The 21,572-nt window shown below is 45.1% G+C and overlaps 1 protein-coding gene across 44 annotated transcripts in view; it reads right to left on the minus strand.

The window, feature by feature from the left end:
- KALRN (kalirin RhoGEF kinase) overlaps positions 1 to 21,572 on the minus strand; it is a 692,908-nt gene that overhangs the window by 57,521 nt on the left and 613,815 nt on the right. For 32 of the 44 annotated variants that reach the window (XR_015164343.1, XR_015164361.1, XR_015164387.1 and 29 more), the window contains 9 exons: positions 19,263 to 19,358; positions 10,402 to 10,532; positions 5,655 to 5,721; positions 3,623 to 3,726; positions 3,377 to 3,446; positions 2,970 to 3,056; positions 2,022 to 2,114; positions 1,210 to 1,260; positions 279 to 356 (listed from right to left, as the gene is read on the minus strand). Coding sequence is in view for 37 of the 44 variants with exons in the window: in XM_086402125.1 (XP_086258251.1) it covers positions 279 to 356; positions 1,210 to 1,260; positions 2,022 to 2,114; positions 2,970 to 3,056; positions 3,377 to 3,446; positions 3,623 to 3,726; positions 5,655 to 5,721; positions 10,402 to 10,532; positions 19,263 to 19,358 (777 nt within the window). In the remaining 7 variants the exon portion in view is untranslated. The remainder of the gene's footprint in view (positions 1 to 278; positions 357 to 1,209; positions 1,261 to 2,021; positions 2,115 to 2,969; positions 3,057 to 3,376; positions 3,447 to 3,622; positions 3,727 to 5,654; positions 5,722 to 10,401; positions 10,533 to 19,262; positions 19,359 to 21,572) is intronic. The other 12 variants (XR_015164397.1, XR_015164395.1, XM_086402177.1 and 9 more) reach the window with 1 other exon arrangement.

Raw genomic sequence — 21,572 nt, forward strand, 5'->3', positions numbered from 1 at the left:
AAAGGGAAGAGGTCATTGGCAGGTCCACGGCTATAAAGAATCTTGGGTCTTTCCAACCCCCTTGGAATTCTGACTGCAACTTGGTTGACCTCCTATGACTGCTCTATTGCTGGAAATCCTAAATAGGTGCATCTTCTAGGCCCGTGAACCAGAGGGGCCCAGGCACAATGGCGTAGACAGCAAGAGAGACAGAGAGGGTGGGCCCAAGGCTTCAAAGGGAAGCCTGGGCTCCTGCTGCTCCAGAGAGAGAGGGCTAAGAAGCCTTTGTGAGAGCTCACCTCAAAGCCCTGCAGGCGCCCCAGGTTCATCATGTCATTGCAGCGTTTTGGAACAAGGCACATTAACTCCACTGCTTTCTGCGGGGAAGAAAAGCAGTAGTCATAGCCAGGAGCAGCACTTGGGTGGGGGGCTCAGGACAATTCCATACTGGAAGACTGAGGCCTCCTGGTGGCTTCTTGATCCTAGGAAAGGACACTGGTCCCTACTGTCCACTTCAGAAGAGAATGGATTTCCTGTTCTAGGTTGCGGGGTGTTGGTCATCCATGCAGAGGCTCCACACGAATCAGTGACCACATCAGGAAGGAGGCTACCCAGTCCATCCTTTTTCTACCTTCCCGCTTTTGTTTATCCGTTTGTTTTCCTTCTCACATTTTCTTTCTTCTCTTTGTTGCTTTCTGGCTGCCCAAGCAACAGCTTAGCCTTGCTTGTGAAACACTAGAGGTTTTAACCTAAAATAACCTGCCAGAATGGTCTGTAACCACTCTGGCTTAAAATAATCCCCATGGTGACGTTGTCTCAAAGGACTTCACTTAGAGAGTAATCCTCGGGGCCCAGGGAGGGAGTGAAAATGGAATAATTTATATGTCAGCTTCAAACAGTACCTGGATTCATGGATAAAGCTGTACACTGAAACACTCAATCTCTGCAGGATGTTAGAGAGCTCAAATGCCACCCTTTCCCCCACATGCCACTGGGAGCCACAAAGAGAACACCAGTGGGGCTAAGCTCTGCTCTGGCTCAGGTTTGGATTCCTGTGTTCTTGATAAGCCCTCAGTGTGCTCCTCAGTGCTTGGCATTCCTCATCCTGCTGGGCAGCTGTCTGTAAGGGGCTCTGCTGTCTCTATTCTCCAGAGTCAATACTTCCCCTCTAGAGGGAGACATTCAGTACTGTCCCATGAGGACCACCAGCATTACAAGCAGAAAACTCACCTCAATATCTGAACACTCCAAACCAGCCTTCTCGCTGTATCTCAGGAAGTCCTAGCAAGTGGGGAGGCAGGGAAGGGTGAGGGGAGGGTAAAACCAGTTAGGAAAATACAGCACTATTAAAAAAAAACGGAAGCATCATAAAAACCAAGATGACACCCAGAAGACTCCTCCCCAGCAGAGATGGCAATGCTTTGTAGTAGCTGAGATATGAAGTTATGAGTCACGGTAGACACGGAGAAAACATTCAAAGATTCAAAAATATGGGTAGAGGGGAGGGGCGAAGTGGAGAGAGTGAGTGAACAGGGACAAAAGGGGAATGATGACAAGAATGAATGAGAAGGAATGGGAGACAAGACAGTTAGAGATCTCTTCCATTTGCCTTATATTTCTGTAAGACAACTCAAATTAAACCACTTTAAAAAGTAAAAAATGATCAAATTTTAGGTTTAACTCTTCTGAGATTTCTAGGTTTTTTTGCGTTTTCTTTCTCAGTGAATTCTTCTCTGATTTTATGCTCTTATAATTTTTTAGTTTTTAAAGGTACCAAGTCAGTCGGTGACTGGAACAATGTAAGAAAGTGATTTGGAACAAAGAAAATCAAATAATGACCAAACTTAAAGACAGGAACAACAGGCATGCAATTTATTTGGGGGCAAAGGTGATGCAAATAACCAGCGGGTAAGGTAAAAACCCACACAGGCCTCCCATAGGAAAAGTGTGGTGGAGACAGAACCTCGAGCTGACCTGCTCCCTAACTCAGAGCCTGACTAAGACCCTGCTCTGGCCCTGAGCAGAGCTCACAGCCCTCTTACCTTGAGGAGCAATTGATATTTTGTTATTCTCTGAATGGGCTTGATAAGGAAGTCGCTAAGCGTCAGCCTTTGATTTATCTCTTGTTTCACCTCCTGGAACACAAGGGAGCTGTATTACGCAAAAAGGAACCAAAGGATTGGGGTGCTCTGGTTACGGGTTCAAAGGAAAGGAAGGCAGGTCTTCGTGTTTGCCAGTAAAGGTTTAGAATCTCCAAGGCACACGATGGGTAGAACTGCCTACACAATGGTTCATTGGTTATTAACACATAGCACACCTCATCATCACCTTCTTATCTATCAAGCTCTGTCTCCCTGTGTCCTTACCCCTGTCCTGCGGACAAGCTGGAATGGGTGTTCCTTTCTCTCTTCCCCTTCAGGGTCAAGTCAGAAATGAAGGGATTTCCCTGGGACACAGAGGCCTAGGGGCTGGACCCTGGACTCAGATCTGCAAACAATTAGTTGCGGGCTCTTTCCTAGACAAGGTGTTGCCTCTCCTCCAGCAAAATAAACACTTCCAGGTTGGGGCAGAACAGATACTTTGAGGTGCTTGCTGGATCTCTGGGAACAGGAGCAGAGGCTATGTACAAGGTGCCTATAAGTGCCCCCGGGGAGGAGGAGGGCCCTCAGCAGTCTCCAGGGCCTGGTGATGAAGACTGGGGGCACAGTGGGCTCCGGGGCCATGGGAGGAGGACTGGAATTCTGCGGCAGTCTTCGAATTACAGAGTCGTTCTATCAGCAGGGACTCCAGTCCACTCACTGGGCTGCCTCTGCTCCTCTCCAGCAAAGGGACTCATGAGAACTTAGCCAAGAAGCTAATTAATGGCTCTGAGGAGGCGGCTATCTCTGTCCTGAGGGATGGGCAGTGCTGGGTGGGGGGTTCCTGAATGGGTTGATCTTGGCCTGAGTTTCTTGCTCCAACCCTGGTTCAGCCAAAATCGAGCAGCTTACTTCAAAGTAGGCGTCGTACTCGGCGACGATGTACTCGGAGCGCGGCTTGTTCTGGCAGTACCATACGTAGATGTGCAGCTTCCGCTCCTGCAAGGAGGGAAGAGGGAAAGGCGCTCAGGCACCTGAGCTGCGCAGTCAACCTGAGAGCGCTAAGCTGGTCTAAGCGTGGAGAAGAGGACACAGATCTGGTTCACGCTCTGGGGATGCACCAGGGCGGCTGAACAACAGGGACAGAAGAGTAAACACAGTGGGCAAGAGCCCATCTTCCAAACTGCCAAGCAAGGCAGGAAAGAACCCCAACAGCTCAGAAAGGGGTGAGGAGGAAGAGGAGAGAAGGGAAGGGATTGTAAAATGCATGCAATGAGCCTGCTGTGAGGGGGAGGGGTGGGGCGTGGGGCAACACTCACATATTTAATAAAGAGCTGTGCCAATCTGTCTTGCTCCTGGATACATTTTTCCAGTTCACCCAGGAAAACACTAACGGAGGATGGAGAAGAGAAGAAAGCCACATTCTTCAGAACTGTATTACTTCTCAATGAGGAGATAAATGACAGAAGACTCCCCCCAGACTCTACCCCTAAGGTCAGATGCGGGAGGCTGGAAGCGCCCCAGGTTCCAGGACACCCTGATCCTCAGGGCAATGCAGCACTTACTCCTTATGCCAATCATAAATCTGGTGAATATTTCCAAACACGATTTTATCCTTTCCTCGCATGTCCTCGGGGACACCCTTTTCTTCTGTTCTCTTCATGAAACCCTGCAGGGCGGAGGCAATGGTGAGTAGAGCATTTCAGAGAATATTTCTGGACCAAGGCCCACCCAGAAGCCTGGAGGAAGCCCACCCTCTGTGTGAGGAGAAGCCCTTAAGGGCTTCTATGGTTTCTCACCACTCAACCAGGACTTCATCCTTATGCAGAGTGACAGACAGAACTTTCTGAAGTTCTGGGTCCCTTTCTTGGTCTCCAGCCCCCTTAAGAAAGTAGGGACAAAGAAGATATAGTTGGCTGTTCCTCTCCTGTCTCCCAATCCAAATTATGTCTTTGAAGGCTTAAAACTAGATGTGTCTGACCTAGAAATAAGTCTTAATATGTGAATACTTCAGCTTCTGTAACTGGAGAAGGACATGGTAACCCACTCCAGTATTCTTGCCTGGAGAATCCCATGGACAGAGGAGGCTGGCAAGCTATAGTTCATGGGGTCACAAAGAGTTGGACATGACTGAGTGACTAAGCACAGCACAGCTTCTGTAAAGTGCTAGCAAATATAATCTCATTTCAGCTTTAAGTTCCGATGTTGTTATCAGCAGCATTTGTCCCATTCAAAAGATGAGAAAGCCAATGCACGGGGGATTATGTGATATGTCTAAGTCATACCACTGATGTGACCAATTCCTGGACCTCAGGCTCCAGACTCCTAAGCCCACCACACTCCCAGGCTGGACTGCCTCTGGTAGCTGCTACACCTTTAGCTGTCCCCATCTCACCCTGGAGAAGAGGATAACTTTCCTAAGTTAGAATTTAGGTCCTCTGTATGCCAGGTTAGTCTGTTTATCCAAGGTTCGGGACAGGCAAATGTGTGTGTGTGCATGTGTGTGCGTGTGTGTGTGTATTAGTTGCTCAGTTGTGTCTGACTCTTTGCAACCCCATGGACTGTATGAACCCCTAAATCAGCAGGCTGCCTAGGACTGGGACTTATAGACCCAATGCAAGGAAGCAGCAAGTGATTTAGATATCAGGCATTCACCTTGTTAGACTTCACATCTTTTCGTTTAAGATGATTAACCACAGGGCTCTAAGCCATCTAAATTATCCATTTACTTTCTTATACCTTCTCATCCATGTGTCTAAATCCCTCTAAAGTAAACCCCTATGGAGAGAGAATTGTTTTATTTACTATCAAGTTGACTCAACTGTGGATCTGCCAATTACTTTATTGGTGGTTTTTAGTTTGTCTGTCGGCTTGGTAGCAATATGCTGTCCTTAAAAATCTAGGGAAACACAGAAGCCCCGAGGTTTCACTAAGAGTGACCTGCTTGACCTGCTGAGTGCTCATGGTGGCTCATAGACACGAGGAATATATATGTCCATATATTTCTTATATATACACACACACACACAAATATGGGCTTCCCGGGTGGCGCTACTGATAAAGAACCCACCTGACAATGCAGGAGATGTAAGAGATATGGGTTCGATCCCTGGATCGGGAAGATCCTCTGGAGGAGGGCATGGCAACCCACTCCAGTATTCCTGCCTGGAGAATCCCATGGACAGAGGATCCTGGCAGGCTACGGTCCATAGGGCCACAAAGAGTCGGACACGACTAAAGTGACTTAGCACACGTGCACACATATATATAACTAATATATACGTTGGTTAAATACCAATGCAAAGCTTTGGAGACAATGGCTTGGTTACCTAAAACAAGGTGAAATGGATTCAGGTCTAACCAAGAGGCTGCAACATTTGAGGCCCTACATCCCCCTAAATCTCCTATAGTATTTCAAGGGGAAAAGGTAAAAAAAAAAAGTGTAAAAAAAAAAATCACATATTGTATTCGATCTACTACCATTTTTAGTTTCATCTCTGTAAACACCCAAGGAGAGGAAAATACCCTGGGACCCAGGTAGGGTCCAATATCCCCCTGGCTGGGTGACCACAGACGTGTCCTGAGCCAGGTACTTACCTCCACCACAATTCCCAGGTCCTTGACATAGTCCTTCTCTGTCTGTACCAGTTCATTCAGGACAAACCTGAGCAAGAGATTAAGAACAATGAGGGCTCCTCTTCACTGTGAAGCAAGAAATTCTCACATCAAAGTTCACAATAAAGTCACTTTGGTGCCTCTACAACAAGACCACCCAAACCCACACTGAGCACTCTGGCGGAGGTGCTGGCTGACGCCCCCTGGATGAGAGGCCCCCACTGGTGAGAAGCGGAGGGCATCCAGGCTGAGAGGGCTTTCCCAGACGGCAGCAATGCCAGAAGAACAACACTTACAACCAAGCGTTTGTCTTCCCATTGTTTACAATTCCTCCTCCTTCACCTATAACTGAATAATTGTACAACACAAGGCAAAAGAATACCAGCCACTTGGGCAAAACTGAGTTATGAAAGCTTTGATCAGCATGAGACTTCTCCTTCAGGTCAACTCTGTTCTTTGCTTAACCAGAACAGAAAGACATTTGTTTGATAAGCAACCTTTGGGCCTCAGAGACACTCATCAAGTGAAGTGTTTGAGATACAGAAGCTACAATTATTCAGATAGGTGTCCATGGTAACCAGCCTGCAAAATCCCCAGTCAAGGCCAGAAAGACTGACTGAAGCCATTCCCTAATCACCACTTTCAGTGTGGCCACCTCCCCAGCCCCACCAGAGGTGGGATTTAACCACTACAAGGATATTTACTTTCTTGGTTTCTTCCTTGTTAATGATTTCTTCTTCTTAGAGCATTTACTTTGTGCTTATGAGAGGGTAAGTGCTGTAAGCCCTAGTTTATGCAGATGTTGAGACTGTGGCAGTATTGCCAGAAATGACAATGTGAGAGGCAGAGCTGGGATCTGAACCCAGCTGTACGAGAGTTCAGAGACCATTCTTTCACTGCTGCCTGCTGCCTGGCTAAACTACTCAGACTGGCTCTCTGGAGTCCCTGAGGCATCAAAACCAAACATTTCTTTCTGTCCAGACAGTAAAGAGCTGGACACAAAGCAAGTATGGCTGTGTACAGAGGCAGGGTAGCTGTATGCAGCCTACTAGAGTCTGACTTGTATCCAAGTTTGCAAGAGTTCTGCCTAGAGCCACACAGCTGCATTTTTGGTCTGAGTGGGAGAAGGAATCAAGTTCTAGGACATCAAAGAGGGGCTGCATTACAAGGGTGGTAGCCATTCTAAGCCGTGGAAGCAATTCATCTGAAATTTTTGTCCAATACAGCGCAGAGAAGCCACAAATCCCTGGGCCTGGAGCCCCAGGGTGATGGGGAGGAGGCAAGGGAAACACACACTTCTTTATCAGTGTGCCCAGCACTTCCAACCAGCTCCCTCTCTCTGATACACACAATTACGTGTTTCAGGCCACAGGAAGGAACTGGCAAGGCCAAATAAAAGCATTTAAATATACTGGAGCACAGACTGAGTTACGGCTTAGAAGAAAGTGGTAAAAAGAAAAACCACAGGAAAGTCAGAGTGGGAATTTGGGGCTGGAAGGGCTCTCTGGGGAGGAAGTCCGGCTGTCCGCCTCTGGATGGTATTTCTATCCTGCTGACATTGAAGGGTATCCTAGCTTTCCAGCCTCTAGGAAAGGGGACTGGACTAGGTGCTGCTAGTGGACCTAGCATCTCCTCCCTCAAAGGGCTGATGAAACACTTGAAGAGATGAGGACACATAGAAAGACATCTGAAAGGGACATAAAAGATTTATGCTGCCTGCATCTCAAGGCAATGCACAATCAATTGCCAAATAAATTGAACTGATAATAAAACAATTTTTTCATGTTCAGTTCTTCTGATTAAAAGTTATTTATCATTTATTAATTATTATTTGTTATTTATTATTTATTTATTAGTGGGCTTCCTTTATAGCTCAGTTGGTAGAGAATCCACCTACAATGCAGGAGACCCAGTTCAATTCCTGGGTTGGGAAGATCCACTGGAGAAGGGATAGACTATCCACTTCAGTATTCTTGGGCTTCCCTGGTGGCTCAACTGGTAAAGAATCCACCTGCAATGCAGGAGACCTGGTTTTGATCCCTGGGTTGGGAAGATCCCCTGGAAAAGGGAAAGGCTATCCACTCCAGTATTCTGGCCTGGAATATTCTCCAGGACTATACAGTCCATGGGGTTGCAAAGAGTAATACAAAGTAAATGTTATTTTCTGGTCCAACTAACTACTTCCAGATACAGGTAAGATCCACATCTGACCCTCTATCCTTCACAGTAGTAGGGAATGGCTGGTTTTCCACAGAAAATCTCTTAGAGCCTCTGCATTGGCTGTTCCCTGTGCCGAGAATACTTTCCCGCAATGGTTCAACCTCCTTCTGGTCTTCATGCAGAACACTTCAGTCAGAACCATTTAAAGCTGCAGCATGGCCCCATCCATACTCCTGATCGCCCTTACTATTTTTTTTTTCCAGCTTCTAACATACTACATGATGTATTTTAAATTTTATTGTATGATTTCTCACATTAAAATGTGAACTTGCCACGAGAGCATGGACTTTTCTTTTGTTGTTATTGTTTGTTTTATTCACTGATATATGCCAAGCAGTTGGTACAACAGATATTCAACAAATATCTGTTGAATAAATGAGTGGCTAAAACTTGAAGACAATTACATCCATTCTTGACTTTTTTCTTCTCCTGGACAGATAACTGTCTGTTTTCATCTTTTTTCCATGGAGCTCCCATTTAATACTCTGAGGTCTTACTGGATTGAGTCTCAGTTCTCTATTCCCCTCAGCCTCCAGCCTCATGTGGGGTTTACAGTTAAACACCTACACATCATCTCTTTCACTGTGGCCATAAATTATAGCAGAATAAGGGCAATATACAGCAAAAGGAATGAGTCATTCTAACAGCTGGCTTTTTGGGACAGCACGGGATGTGGAGAGATACAGAGCTAAGCGAGGGAGAGAGGGGGAAGAAGCAACAAACTTTTGCCTCTCGGATCGAAATTAGACAAAGTCACGTCTGGAAGCAAGACAATGACTGGAAGCTTAAATGACTGTTTACAGGCTCTTACATAGAGATAGGCTTTGCCAAGGAGCACCTGTCATCTCAAAGGTCACCACCCTGATATAAGCGTTCATCTTCCTGATGAAAGTTTTGCTTTGGCTTGACAAGACTGGAACCTCAGCTTCGACCCTGCCTCATCTATGTAAAAACAACCTGGAAAGCTAAGAAAATTAGCTTTGTCCAAATCCTAAGAAATTTCCCTTTGGGGATGGTATTTCTTTACTTCTATTCTATTCTTGGGGTTCCCCTGAGCACCATAAAGTTAAGGTGGTAAATACAGAACCAGAGGGCTTACATGCCCCCTGCTCATTTCCCCTAGGTGACAGCCCTGCCCTGGCTATGATGTTTCCTAGGAAATAGTCACAAATGGTCATTTGCCTATTTCCCGGCAACAGGAGGGACTGGCCTCATTTATTTTTGCTCATCATGAGGTCTACAACCAGGCTCAAGGAGTTATGAGTTTGAGGGATTAGGAACAGGGAGGGGCCTTTCCCAATCGCTTGGCCTGTTCTCACTGTGCTCACCATCACTCCCATGTCAGGCTACGTGCAGACTCATCAGCAGCTCTGCTGCCAACACTCAGTCAAACCCTGAACAAGAAAACTGAAGTTCCAGAGGGACTGTGGTTTTACATTAATGGTGTCACCATCCTCTTGATCAAACCAAGGAACAGAAGAGTGCCTTCACATCAGGGAGGATAACCCAAACCTTACACAAAACCTGGGTCCTTGTGAAATGGACTGCAGTGTGAACTGTATTTACCCCTAAACGTTCAAATAGCAAAGAGTTTCTCTTGGAACTCAGACCACAGTGAAATAAGTCAGACAGAGAAAGACAAATACTGTATGATATTACTTATGTGTGGAATCCAAAAAAGTAAAACAAACTATGAACATAGCAAAAAGGAAACAGACTCACAGATATACAGGACAAACTGGTTACCAGTGGGGAGAAGGAAGTGGGCAGGGGCAAGATAGGAGTAGAGGAGTAAGAAGTTGAAACTATTTTAGAAACTAGGAGTGAGAACTATAAAATAAACAAGCAAGGGTATACTGTACAGCACAAGGAAATATGCCAGCATTTTATAATAACTATAAATGGAATATAACCTGTAAAGTTGTGTGAATCACTATGCTATAAACCTGTAACTTAAGTAGTATTGCACATTAGCTATAATTCAATTTTTAAAAAATTTTTAAAATAACCAAAGAAGAAATATTACTATATAAAAATGTTTTTTAAATAGACAAAACCTTTGAGAAGCGGTGGAGCTAGACCTTAGCCCGGTAGCCCAACAGCTCCCTTTTCCTATATGTTACTTTCCTACATCTGGGGAAGCGTTTCCTCAGATAAAATTCCATCAGACTTTCTACCAAGGATTCTTTGATATGGGGTCATAGAAATGGTCCCAAACTTTCCTAATCTTTGTTTTCTTTTTATCATCACGTTTTAAATTTCTAACAGACCTTGGTTATAACCACACTTTGTCAGTAATATTTCAGCTGAAAATCCTTACAATCAGACCCAAACATCTCCTTATTGATCAACACCACACTGTATAGACGGACGGTCACCTTTACTTAGAATGAATGATATCAATGGAAACAGTGCGGGGAATCCCTAATTCTCCCTAAACTTCCCAGGACCCCTGACCCTTGCCCACTGCACACATGCGCAGGAGGCTGGAGTCTGGGGAAGTACTTACATCCTGCCTCTCAGGGCCTTGGCTTTCTGTTCTTCTTCCAGATTTCTGGGAGGTGTGGGTGGGGTCATGCCTTCATTCAGGCAGCCTGTGGGGTCTTTCAAGCTCCCTCGGTAAGATCCTCCTTCCAGACTCTGAAAAGAGAATAAACAACCCTAAAGAAGCGCACGTGATAGAGCAGTCTGGAAGTCCTCGAGTCCCCCCAGCCTGGCCACAGCCATCTTGGCAGATCAGTAACCAAGGCTGTCCGCCCTGAACCTCAGGGAAGTACCAGGAGGCCAGACTCCCATCTTCCTGCAGCAGGGCACCCAGAGCTGCCGCCTTCTCAGGCAATCAGGATGTGCTTGGCGTCAGGGGCTGCCAATTTCCCAGACATAATGCACACTGTCAAAGTGACTGATCTCTGGGTAAGAGCTCCAGAGGTAAAGCTAATTACTGCAATTCTACAAACAAGCAGCAAGGAAAGAAAGTCAGTTGTAGGACCACCAAGTGCAAGTTAACAAGGGGAGGGTGGTGATGGGAGAATTCATTCAGTAAAATCATGTTTGTTAAATCAGCTACAATTCTCTTTGAAGAGACTAATGAGATGCAGACAAGAAGAGGTAAACTGATTAAGCATTTTCTAAACACATCTTTGCTAAGGTTATTTACCAAGGGCTTTCTTTCATTTATTAATCCCTTTAATCTCTTTTAATTAAGGTGCTGAGAAATGAGTTAAAGAGCTTAATAAATATGTTACTCTAGAAAGAGCTAAGGGTAAAGGATTCTAATCCCAGATCTGCCAGTCCCTGGACAATCTTAAGACAGCTAAAATCATTCCAAATTGATTTCTTCTCAATTTCCAAATTGGGTTTCTCCTTTTTTAACAGATTTTTAAGGAACAGTCAGAGACAGTAGGCACATAACCCCTTGAAAAATTTAAAATGCTCTAAAACAGTGAGCTCCCCCCACTACCCCCATGGAGGGAACTAACCAGGATGCTAAAAAAAAATGGGGTCAATCTTAACATTTTTATAAGCACTGTAGGAAAAACAGCACAGAATGACATGTCATTTCATTGTGCAAACTGGCAGAAACCATGTGGATAAACAGTAAGCTGGAGACCAAGGTTATGGTGGGCAACTGTAAAACAAATATGAGAGCGTAATCCAGACTATCCACACAAAACGACTGTCTAGGACAGCCACTTTGTAGGAAAGGAAAGGCTTTACTTTAGCAGTCTTTGAAAGATCAAGAAGTGCCCCTACAGGCAGTAGGAACAAAAGGCTTCAGCGTCGTCTTAAACAACCTGCACCCGGAGTGTCTATCGTGAACTGGCTTAGCTGCAGTATTTCAGCACAGGCTGAACAGAGGTAGGAAAAGTCCAGGTAAATGAAACAGAAAGTGAATGAGGTGGCATTATACGAGAACAGGTGGGGGATATCAGAATTGGAGGCTAAAACACTTAAAGCTGAGAAGAGATGTCAACCTTTTTTTTCTCTATTTCACCCTTAAATCAAGAACCTGTGGCACAGCCTAACATGAATTTGTTATTAACACTAGAACTCAGCATTAAGAGGACAGCGTCTTCAAACTTGAGAGACAGAATTTCTTTTAACTTGACATGAAGGTATTTCACAGAACAAGTAACCAACCATGGAAGCTGTCATCCGGGGAAGAAGCCTAGGCTAAATATGTAGAAAGGTCAAGAAAAGTTTAGCTAAATGTGCAGATTCAGGATCTGTAACCAGTGATTAAGGAAATGAGTATCTGGTGCTGAGGCTTGACAAGCCACCAGACAGACATGCTTTCCAATGACATGTGACATGTCCCCTGGTGCCATCACCAGAGATAGGCTCCCCAGGCAGATGAACCCAGTTGGTGATTGATCTGATTACACGCCTTTTACTTCCCCTCCCTTTGCCCACATTGTTTCATTTCAGCCTTTGTTCTGTAGCTTGTTGGCTGGCAGGATGCTGGCTGCAAGGCCTGGGAAATACGCTTACATCTCTGCTACAAGGGTCTCCCGTGGACCATCCATCTTGGCGTGGTCCACTCTCAACTCTTGTTCAGAATGAAGGACATCTGAGGAGTCCAAAGTGTTACACAGGGAAATATGTTCTGTCTCTTCGTGCTTGACCTGTTATATGAGCAAAGAGCCAGGTTATCTCTGGGCAAGGACTCTCAGGCATGGAGTTGAGGAAGGCAGAGGCAGTGAGAGTGGGAGAAGAGAGAAATTTAGGGTTTGGCTAAAGTGTGTGCTGTTTCGATCTCTGGGTTGGAAAAATTCCCCAGAGAAGGAAATGGCAACCCACTCCAGTATTCTTGCTCGGAGAATCCCATGGACAGAGGAGCTTGGTGGGCTACAGTCCACGGGGTTGCAAAGAGTCGGACACGACTTAGCAACTAAAACAACAGCAGCATGCTGGGTCATCTGTCTCAAATAATGGCATTGGCTAGAAATACCGTAACTAATGCAAGAGTGATTCCCTCTGAGGATCTGGCTACCTGTGCTCGAGTTGGGATATGGGGTCCCAGCCAAGGACTATTATAGGTGATCTTCAATTGTCTGTGCTGCTCCTTGGGGGACACGCGAAGTGATGGCTGGTTGATGAGTAGTGGACTGTGCAGCCACAGCGGGGACTTCTGCCCTGTCTTGGGCTCAGGACCACAATAGTCTCAACAAAGGAAAAGGTGTGCCAAGGAGGAAGCAACGAATGCTGCAAACGGGTGTTCTTATTGTTGGTGCCAGGTCAGGGAATAGAAATGCAAATACAATTCAAAAAAGTGGATTAAGAATGAAGGAAGACTATTGCCACAATGGAAATGAACACATTTCCTGTCAGCTTGATCTTGGACCACATATCCATAAAAAGCCCTTCCCTCAGGACTCCTATAAGCACCCTTTACATACCCTCTGAACAGTATTTATCACAGTGTTGTGACTGATTTGTTTATACTTAAGCAAATATTTATTGTACTTCTACTATGTGCTGAATATTTGCAAAGTGCTAGAGAAATGAAGACAGATAACATACGATTCCCTGCCCACCAAAATCTAAGCTACAATGGGCATTCTTCTAGATAGGAGGGTACCATGGGGAAGATGAGAAAAAAGAGCAGGCAGCTTTAAAGTGGGGTAGGGAAGGAAGGGAACGGCTCAGTGGAAGAGGCAACGCTTGAACTGAGTAACAAGAAATAGAAAAGATTTCACTGGATACACCAATGGGAGATGATCCAGGCAGGAGGAGCACAGCGAGTAAAGGACCGACTTGAGACACCGCCTGGGGCAGCCTGGGGAGCCGAAAGCCACCTGGTGTAGGGAGGACAGTCTGTAAAGGGGGGAGAAGGGGAATTAGCAAGTAACTGTGTGTTATGTGAGTTGGGGGGAGTAAGAACTAGGGAAAGGAGAAATAGGAAGTGAAATGGACAACCCTGGAGAAGGATGCAGAGATCAGATTACAAGAAGTCTTATGTGTAGCAAAAAATCCAAACCACTATGCTGAACACCTGAAATTAATACAAGACTGTAAATCAACTATACTTCAATTTTAAAAAAGAGTACCAACTTCCATGACCAATGAGAGGAGAATTTTATGCAGGGAAGTAATGTGATTGGATTAAGTTTAAGAAAGATTTGTCTTAATACTAAGAGCTCTTCACGACTTGGGAAAATGTATCTGATGTCAGTAAAGGAAGACAGGACTTACGATTTATATACTCTATGATTAACTACATTATTTTTTAAATATCTGAATTTCAACACTATGTTTAGATGATGATATTATGAGATATAATTGTGCTTAAAATCTTGTCGTTTTTCCAATTTTTCTTGAATGAGCATATAATGCTTTTGTTAATCAGAAAAGAACTATTAAAAGTTTTTTTAAAAGGAAAAATGAAAGAAAAGTAAGATTCCCCCCATCAGGCATGCAAAGAGACGTCAGACTGAAATTAAGGAGGAAATGATTGCAACTGCCCAGGTGGGAGAGGATTTCTGAGCATCAACCCTAGACTGTGAGCTCCATTAAGGAAGGTTCTATGCTGGCAAGACGGGCACAGAGTAGGACTCCAAGAATTTACTGAATGAAACTCTTGGGTAGAGGTCAAAGTTCATCTGAAAAAACAACAGTCAAGGGTGCTGATCCAGCATCACCCACCACAACCAACCTTTTAGCTGTCCTACCCTTTTATACAAATAAGTATGAAATATCTTGACAAAAAATATTACGATCTTAGTCACTCCCAGGCAAATTGGGGGCAGGGGTAGGGAAGCCATTTTAAAGTAGAAAAACTGAAGTCTGGATTTTCCAGGCAAATGACATTACACATTTGAGACTTCAGATTAAATTTTTTTGGTGGAAATCTAAACTATTCTATTTTAACAAGCTCAGGAATCTTTTCCACAGAAGGATGCCAGAGGAACTCAGTTCTTGAAAGCACACATTTTCACAATGGATATGATGAGGCCATTATTTCCTCCCATCTGGACTGTTAACTCTACTGTACCTTTGACAAAGCAAGCTGATTTATCTAAAGGAGAGCAAAGCATACACGCAAATGCAGCCTGGCCCTAGCTACGTTCTGTGACCCACAGACTGACCTAGGGAGGTGAATACTATCAAAGTAGAAGAACCAGAGGGAACGAAGTCTTGCTGAAGCAGATAGGGCCAATTCTCAGGGTGTCAGGCCACCAGGTAGACCAAACAAGAGCTCAATCCTGGCCAGCCTCCTCCCTAAAGATGGAGGATTTTCAGTCAAGGGCCCAGCAGTGCCACCATGAGCCCAGTGAACTACTGTGACATGCCACCTGGGGACAGGAGTTCAGTGGGGAGGCTTTCCTTCTTGAGGCCTAGTCCCTGGTGGGTCAGACGGTAAAGAATCTGCCTGTAATGCAGGAGTCCCAGGTTCTATCCCTGGGTGGGGAAGATCCCCTGGAGAAGGAAATGGCAACCCACTTCAGTATTCTTGCCTGGGAAACACTATGGACAGAGAAGTCTGGTGGGGTACAGTGCATGGCGTAGCAAACAGTCAGACACGACTGAGTGACTAACACTTCACTCTTTCGTCTAAGGTAGGTGGTAGAATCCTGGGCTGTTTACAAATACAGTAGATTCCCACAAAGCCAGGAAGCCCTTGCTCCTCAAACTTGAGGCATGCTAAGTCGCTTCACTATGGACTGCAGTGTTAGTCGCCGAGTTGTGTCCGACTCTTTGCAACCCCCTGCCAGGTTCCTCTGTCCATGGGGTTCTCCAGGCAAGAATACTGGAGTGGGTTGCCGTGCCCTCCTTCAGCAGATGTTCCCAACCCAGGAATCAAGCCTGAGTCTCCTGCACTGCAGGTGGATTCTTTATTGTCTGAGCCGCCAGGGAAGACCTTCAAATTTGAGGAATAAAACCAAATCACATAGACTGCTAAGCTACTACCCTGCATGCAACATTCACCCAACCACAGATCTACTAACTGACAAATACTGTGTTCCTGTGTTCCGGGTGAAGATAAAGTATGACTGACTCCCTTTCCCTGCCCTTCACAATGCAAATAAGGTGGTTAAGAGCTAACATTTGTGGGATGCTCACCTAATCAGTTTACAAAACACATTCATACCTTACTCAGCCCTCAGTGTAACTCTCTTGAGATTAGATTCGGGTAGACAGAATCATCACTGTTGATAGGCAAGATAAAAGAGAGGCCTCCAAGTAGACTAAATAACTTGCCCAAAGCTACACAATAAGTAGCAGAGGCAAGATTAACATTATGTCTCCTGATTCCTTAGGTACTTAGTAGCACCACAGCCAGTCCCTACATCTAGGAAAAACTTTATAAAAATCACACAGAAAAACAAGAGAGTCCTTAGTCCTGGCTTAAAGACCATACCTTAATACAAAACCCAGAAAAAGTATTTGAGCTCTCTTTGGGGGAAGATGTGTGGGCATGCTCTCCTGATAAACAAAATCACTGATTAAAGACCAAACTGGGGAGGTGAGACCTCAGGAGCATCCATTAATGTCCAGAGGGACTCACCAAAGGAGTTTTCAGGGTTTTATCTGCACTGCAGGTGAGTGGAACCTCTGTCCTAGCTCCCTAATGGCACCTCTCCAGCAGCAGAGATCACAACTTCTGGAGGCTGTAGCCCCAAATGTCATAGACATGTGACCATAACATACCAACGGCAGCTTTCAGACCCAGGGACATGAGGGATCTCATGGCTTTTGGGTGGACCTTGGGGCCAAATGATTTCTAACTACAGCATCTAGTACCATCTCTTGAGCAACCCAAAAAGAACGCAGAAAGAATCTAAGCCCTGGATGTAAAAGTCCAAGCACGCCAGATGCTCCTGTAGTATTTCCAGTTCTGTACATTTGGAAGGACCTTATTAGTTCTCCTTATACTGAATGAATTTCCACTCACAGGTTCTGCCCTCTGGAGCAGCCAAGAGTGAGACCAGTTCTTTCCCACAGCAGCACTCAATTACTAAACGACAGCTCTCATGTGCCTTTTCTCTCCTAACTTCTCCCCATACTTAACCTTCTGCAACACTACTTCAAATGACACGCACTGCATGGTATTGGTACTTCCTCCAGGGCCCTTCCACTGAGTTCAAGAACATTTTAGAATGCTGCATTCAGAACCTGAGACATGACTCACACACAGCTCATGACAGGTGTGGTCTGAGGAGCTTTGAGTACAATGGGGCCATTACGCCCCTGGATCTGTACGCTGTACTTTCATTAACCCAGTCTATGACCACGCTGGTTATTTTGGCAGCTGACATACTATTGTACCTACAGTCAAATTAAAACTCCAGAACTTTTTTTTTATAGGCTCTAGATCTTATCCTCCTCTAAGATAGGCAGCCATGAGCAACAGGCATACCAGTGTTGGAGGTGAAGATGCAACTCCATATTCTCAAATAGGGCTGAAGAAACAACCACCTACAGTGCTCCGTTGCTACCCCATGGTGGGTACATAGGATAGGAAGAAAGAGACAAGTAGAGGAATGAGAAAGGATGGAATTTTGGTTAGAAGATTCTGAGAAATCAAACCACTGCTCTTGCCTCCCTTTTCGTGACACAGGCTTGGTTTTATATGTTTGGTCAAAGAAATTGCTGTAATTCTGGGTTTACTGCAGGTCCCCAAGAAGTAGCTATTGGTAGAAGAAGTTAAAGTCCTTATTATGGTAAAGTCACCACTGAAAGGCCATTCATTCAACTGCCATTTTTAGACAGTTTGTTATAGGGCTGAACAACTCTAGCATTATCCTACACTTCCCTCTACTCTGGGACATTTGCTCTAATGGGACTTCTCAATATTTGTACTCACAGGGAAAACACGTGACCCATGGACCACACAAACTAGAGGCCTGTCGAGGCTCATGACAGTAGCAGAAGGTGAACAGGATCAGTAAGAAAATGGTAATCCAAAATGTGAAAAATACAGACTTTGGAAACAAGTGTTTACTGATGTAAGTATAAAAGACTAGGATGCACTAACACAAGGAGGAGGAAATAATGTCCCAAATGACTAATAATCTAGCTGTGGAGGTAAGCTGCAAATGAAAAGATGAAGATATTTTAACAAGTAACATAAAGGGATTATTAAGAGCTGTCCCAGGGAGCATGTGGTTTGCACAGAAACTGTTCTGGGACTTCTTCTGCAAGAAGAAACCTGGCCTGCGCTGGCCAGGGAGGCCCTTGTGGAAAGATGAGATTTGAGTGGGACCTTGAGGGGCTGCTATACTTTAGATAAGCAAAAATAGGGAGAACATTCCAGACCAGTCGGGGTGGTATGAACAGAAACTTGGGAGGAGGAAGCCAAATGCATGTTTAGGGACAGTGAAGAAAACAATTTGGTTGGAGCCAAGTTCATTGACCAGAATAACACATGATGTTGGAAAGGGAGGTTGGAGAACAGGCCACAAGACATTAGACTATTGGGTAAGTTTGGGCTTCATCTGTGGGCCAGGGATTTCCAAACTTTGATTATATACTTCAATTAGTGAACACGATTATAGTCATGCACTCCCAAAACAAGTAACTTATTTATAAATTATGTTTCTGTACTCCTGTATTACCTTTAAGTACATAATAAAACATACACAAAACCATTTTAAAAGGATGAGTTAAAGAGATTCTAATATTTTCTTTCAGTACCTCAAAAAACCATCCTGTATACCTGGAGGCACTCCCACATTAGAGACCACTGCCATGAGGGGAGAGGGAGGCAGGGAGCCCTCACCAAGTAGGGAGACAATGTGGTGGGGGGGTGGCTGGTGAGGGTGGGAGGCAGATGATAGGGAGGAGGATTAAGAAGGCTTCTCTGGGCATGAGGTCAGGCCCATGCTCAGGTGGTAGAAGAGAAAATGCAAAAAAAGGGGCAAAAGAGAAAAGGCAAAAAGAGGGATGATTTTTTAAGGAAAAAAATTTAATGGTTATTTGGAGAATGAAGAGGGTCTATGGATTAGTGTAGAGAAGAGAGGAAGTGAGGAGTGGTCAGGGAGACGGGCTTTGAGAAGTCAGTGCTGTGCCCATGAGAGCTCTCAGCTCCCCTTGTGTCAGGGCTACCCAGACACACACCAGTTACCAGTCGGATGCCACTTCCCTACAGGCCAGTGGACCAGACTTACAGAAGGCTACTTTGTCCTTGATACTTTTCACCTTTCATCAATGTCACAATCCCAAAAGGACCTGTTAATTGCCCAGGCTCATTCTCAAAAACAGCCAAAAGGACTTTGAGGTACAGTTTTTAAGAAATCATCACTGGCTGGAAACAATCCTACAGGAGGAATGAAGACAGGTGCAAAGGAGAACACAGCAAACAGAAGTCAGGCCTGGGAGCCGCATGGAGGTGAAACATGCAGAACTGCCTCCAGGACCCCCACTTACCAGCTTGCTTTTGACCAACTGTTCTATCGCACTGACAAGGTCTGCAGCAGTAGGTACTTCGGTGGAAGCCTGCCGGGCTGCTAGCAAAGAGGAGGACTGCAAGACATTGAGCAGCAAGGGAAAAGCAGTTTAGCGAGGAATGAGGAATAGCAATTAGGAAGAAACACAGCAAGTACAAAGCTCAAAGCAGGCAAGGGAAGCAAAGCTCTATGTTTAGAGGGAAGAGATGACACAGGGAGATGGGGTAGAGCAGGAGTGGGGCAGGCCTGCCGGACCCCTCGTCAGGAGCTCTGGCCAGCAGCGAAGCAGGGCCAGATGAGGCTCTGTTTAGGCAGGCCTCCAGAGGAGCTGCAGGGAGGGTCACTGAGTTCCCAAGAGGCCAACAGGGAAGGGCTGCGCCCACTGACAGCAACAGGGGAGGGGGCAGACAGGACTTTGGTCACTACAGGGCTGCCCACTGCTATTCCAGGAAATGAGGGGTCAATAAACCTAGCCTCAAGTGTGTCCAAACAGAAACTGTCCTTGGTTTGCTGAGATTTAGATCTTTAGTACAGACAGTCACTTTGTGTCAAGCAGAAATGCTAGGGGCAGGGCACTTGGGAGACCAGAAACTGCCTCCCTCTCTCTCTCTCTCTCTCTCTCTCTCACACACACACACATACTCTCTCTCCTCCACAAACACAACTGTTTCTGGAAAGGCCCAGGACTGCGTTAGCAGGCCTTGTGCCTCTCATGCTGGGGCACACACGGACGACCCTGTTCACAGTGAAAGGAGGCTCAAGCCAGGGCCTTCCTCCTCCCTTCACATTAACAATGAGGACTGGGCCATGGGACTGTTGGTCAACGTCCCTGCTCCCCGAGGGACAGTGCTTTTGCTTTTGCTTTCTTCCTTTTCCTACTGGAGAAGAAACTGGGAGAGAAATGGTTAACCCTACATGCATGTGTAAACTTTAACCCATCCCGCACTTCCAAGAAGAGGGCAACGGTGTTCACAGGGCCCAGGACAAACGGGCATAGCGACTGTGGGAGTAGAAAGTTGAACTCCCCAGCTGGGCTCTGGATTCAAGCTTGTTCCTTAAGTTAGGGGGAAGAGTTTCAAAAGGGAAATTTTTTGTTGTCTCATCTAAGACTGACTTGAGGTTTTTGCTTCTGAGATGGGGTAATAATATCAAATGAATGTAATTAAGGGAGCAACACTCTTTTTCCTTTCCTGGAAAGCAGGAAAACAGCTTACTATTCTTTGGAAATCCAAGTTAGCTACTTCTCAATCTAGTAATCCTACCCCCCTGGGAACTGATTCCAAGGAAGGAAGTCAAAAGAAAAAATGCTGTATGTACCAAGTGATCTGCAGCAGTATTACCAAGAGCAGCAAAAATTAGAAACAACCCAGGATATCCCCAAACAGGTTGGTCAAGTGAATTATGATACATAAGTGTAATACTCCTCAACTATTAAAATTACAGTTATGAAAGTAAAATTAATAAGATTTTAGGAAATATTAAACATTGTTTATATTTAATTTTATAGGTATTAAAAATATAAAACACCGAACACATCATATGCCTATTTAGAATTATAAAAATAAAACATATATGCATATGAACAAATAGAAGGAAACAAGGAGAATTAAAGAACTGCATAATTCTAGAATGAGTGAATTTTTTAAAACTCCTTTTATACTGATTTAAAACTTATTTTAATAATTCCAATTCCATTTGCTAGAAAATTCTGAAGCTCGTCCCACTCCCAAATATTCCAGGAAAACAGAAGTTCAGAAATAAAAAACAGGACTGAGGAGGTTCACTTGTCTTAAAAGGGGCTAATGCCATCTGTCGTAATCCTGTGTCTGGGGTGAGGCTGCATTCACAGTTAAAGATTATCCAGAAACAACACAACATCCTTTCCCCAAAACAAACCGTGTTTGAGGGATTTCGAGGGGGAGGGTTCATGATCCTTCCTTGTAAGTTGGCACCTCCATGTGGAGGGCAGTGTGGGATGGTAGATACGTGACCTGAGCGCCCTGCTCCCCACACACATTCTCACTGCTTCTAGAACCTTTCACAATAGGCCTCTGGGAACACAGCAGGTTAGTTCTCGTTCCCATCTCAAGGCAAAGGTATTTCTGCCTCTAGGAATCCAGGATGGGTATCATGCCATGCTTCCTCTTCTCTTCCCAACAGTCCAGGGTCAGAGCATCACCTTAGGAGGGGCTGTAACTGTGTGCTTCTCATGGGTGAGTCACCGAGGGGGGCAGTACTCACACTGCAGTCACTGGCCTGTCTGTGGAAAATGTCCCTCTAGCTTAGCACT

This window comes from Bos grunniens, chromosome 1, assembly GCF_055505025.1.
Source record: "Bos grunniens cultivar Pamir isolate PY7600 chromosome 1, Bosgru_T2T1.0, whole genome shotgun sequence".
In the NCBI taxonomy this organism is placed as follows: Eukaryota; Metazoa; Chordata; class Mammalia; order Artiodactyla; family Bovidae; genus Bos; species Bos grunniens.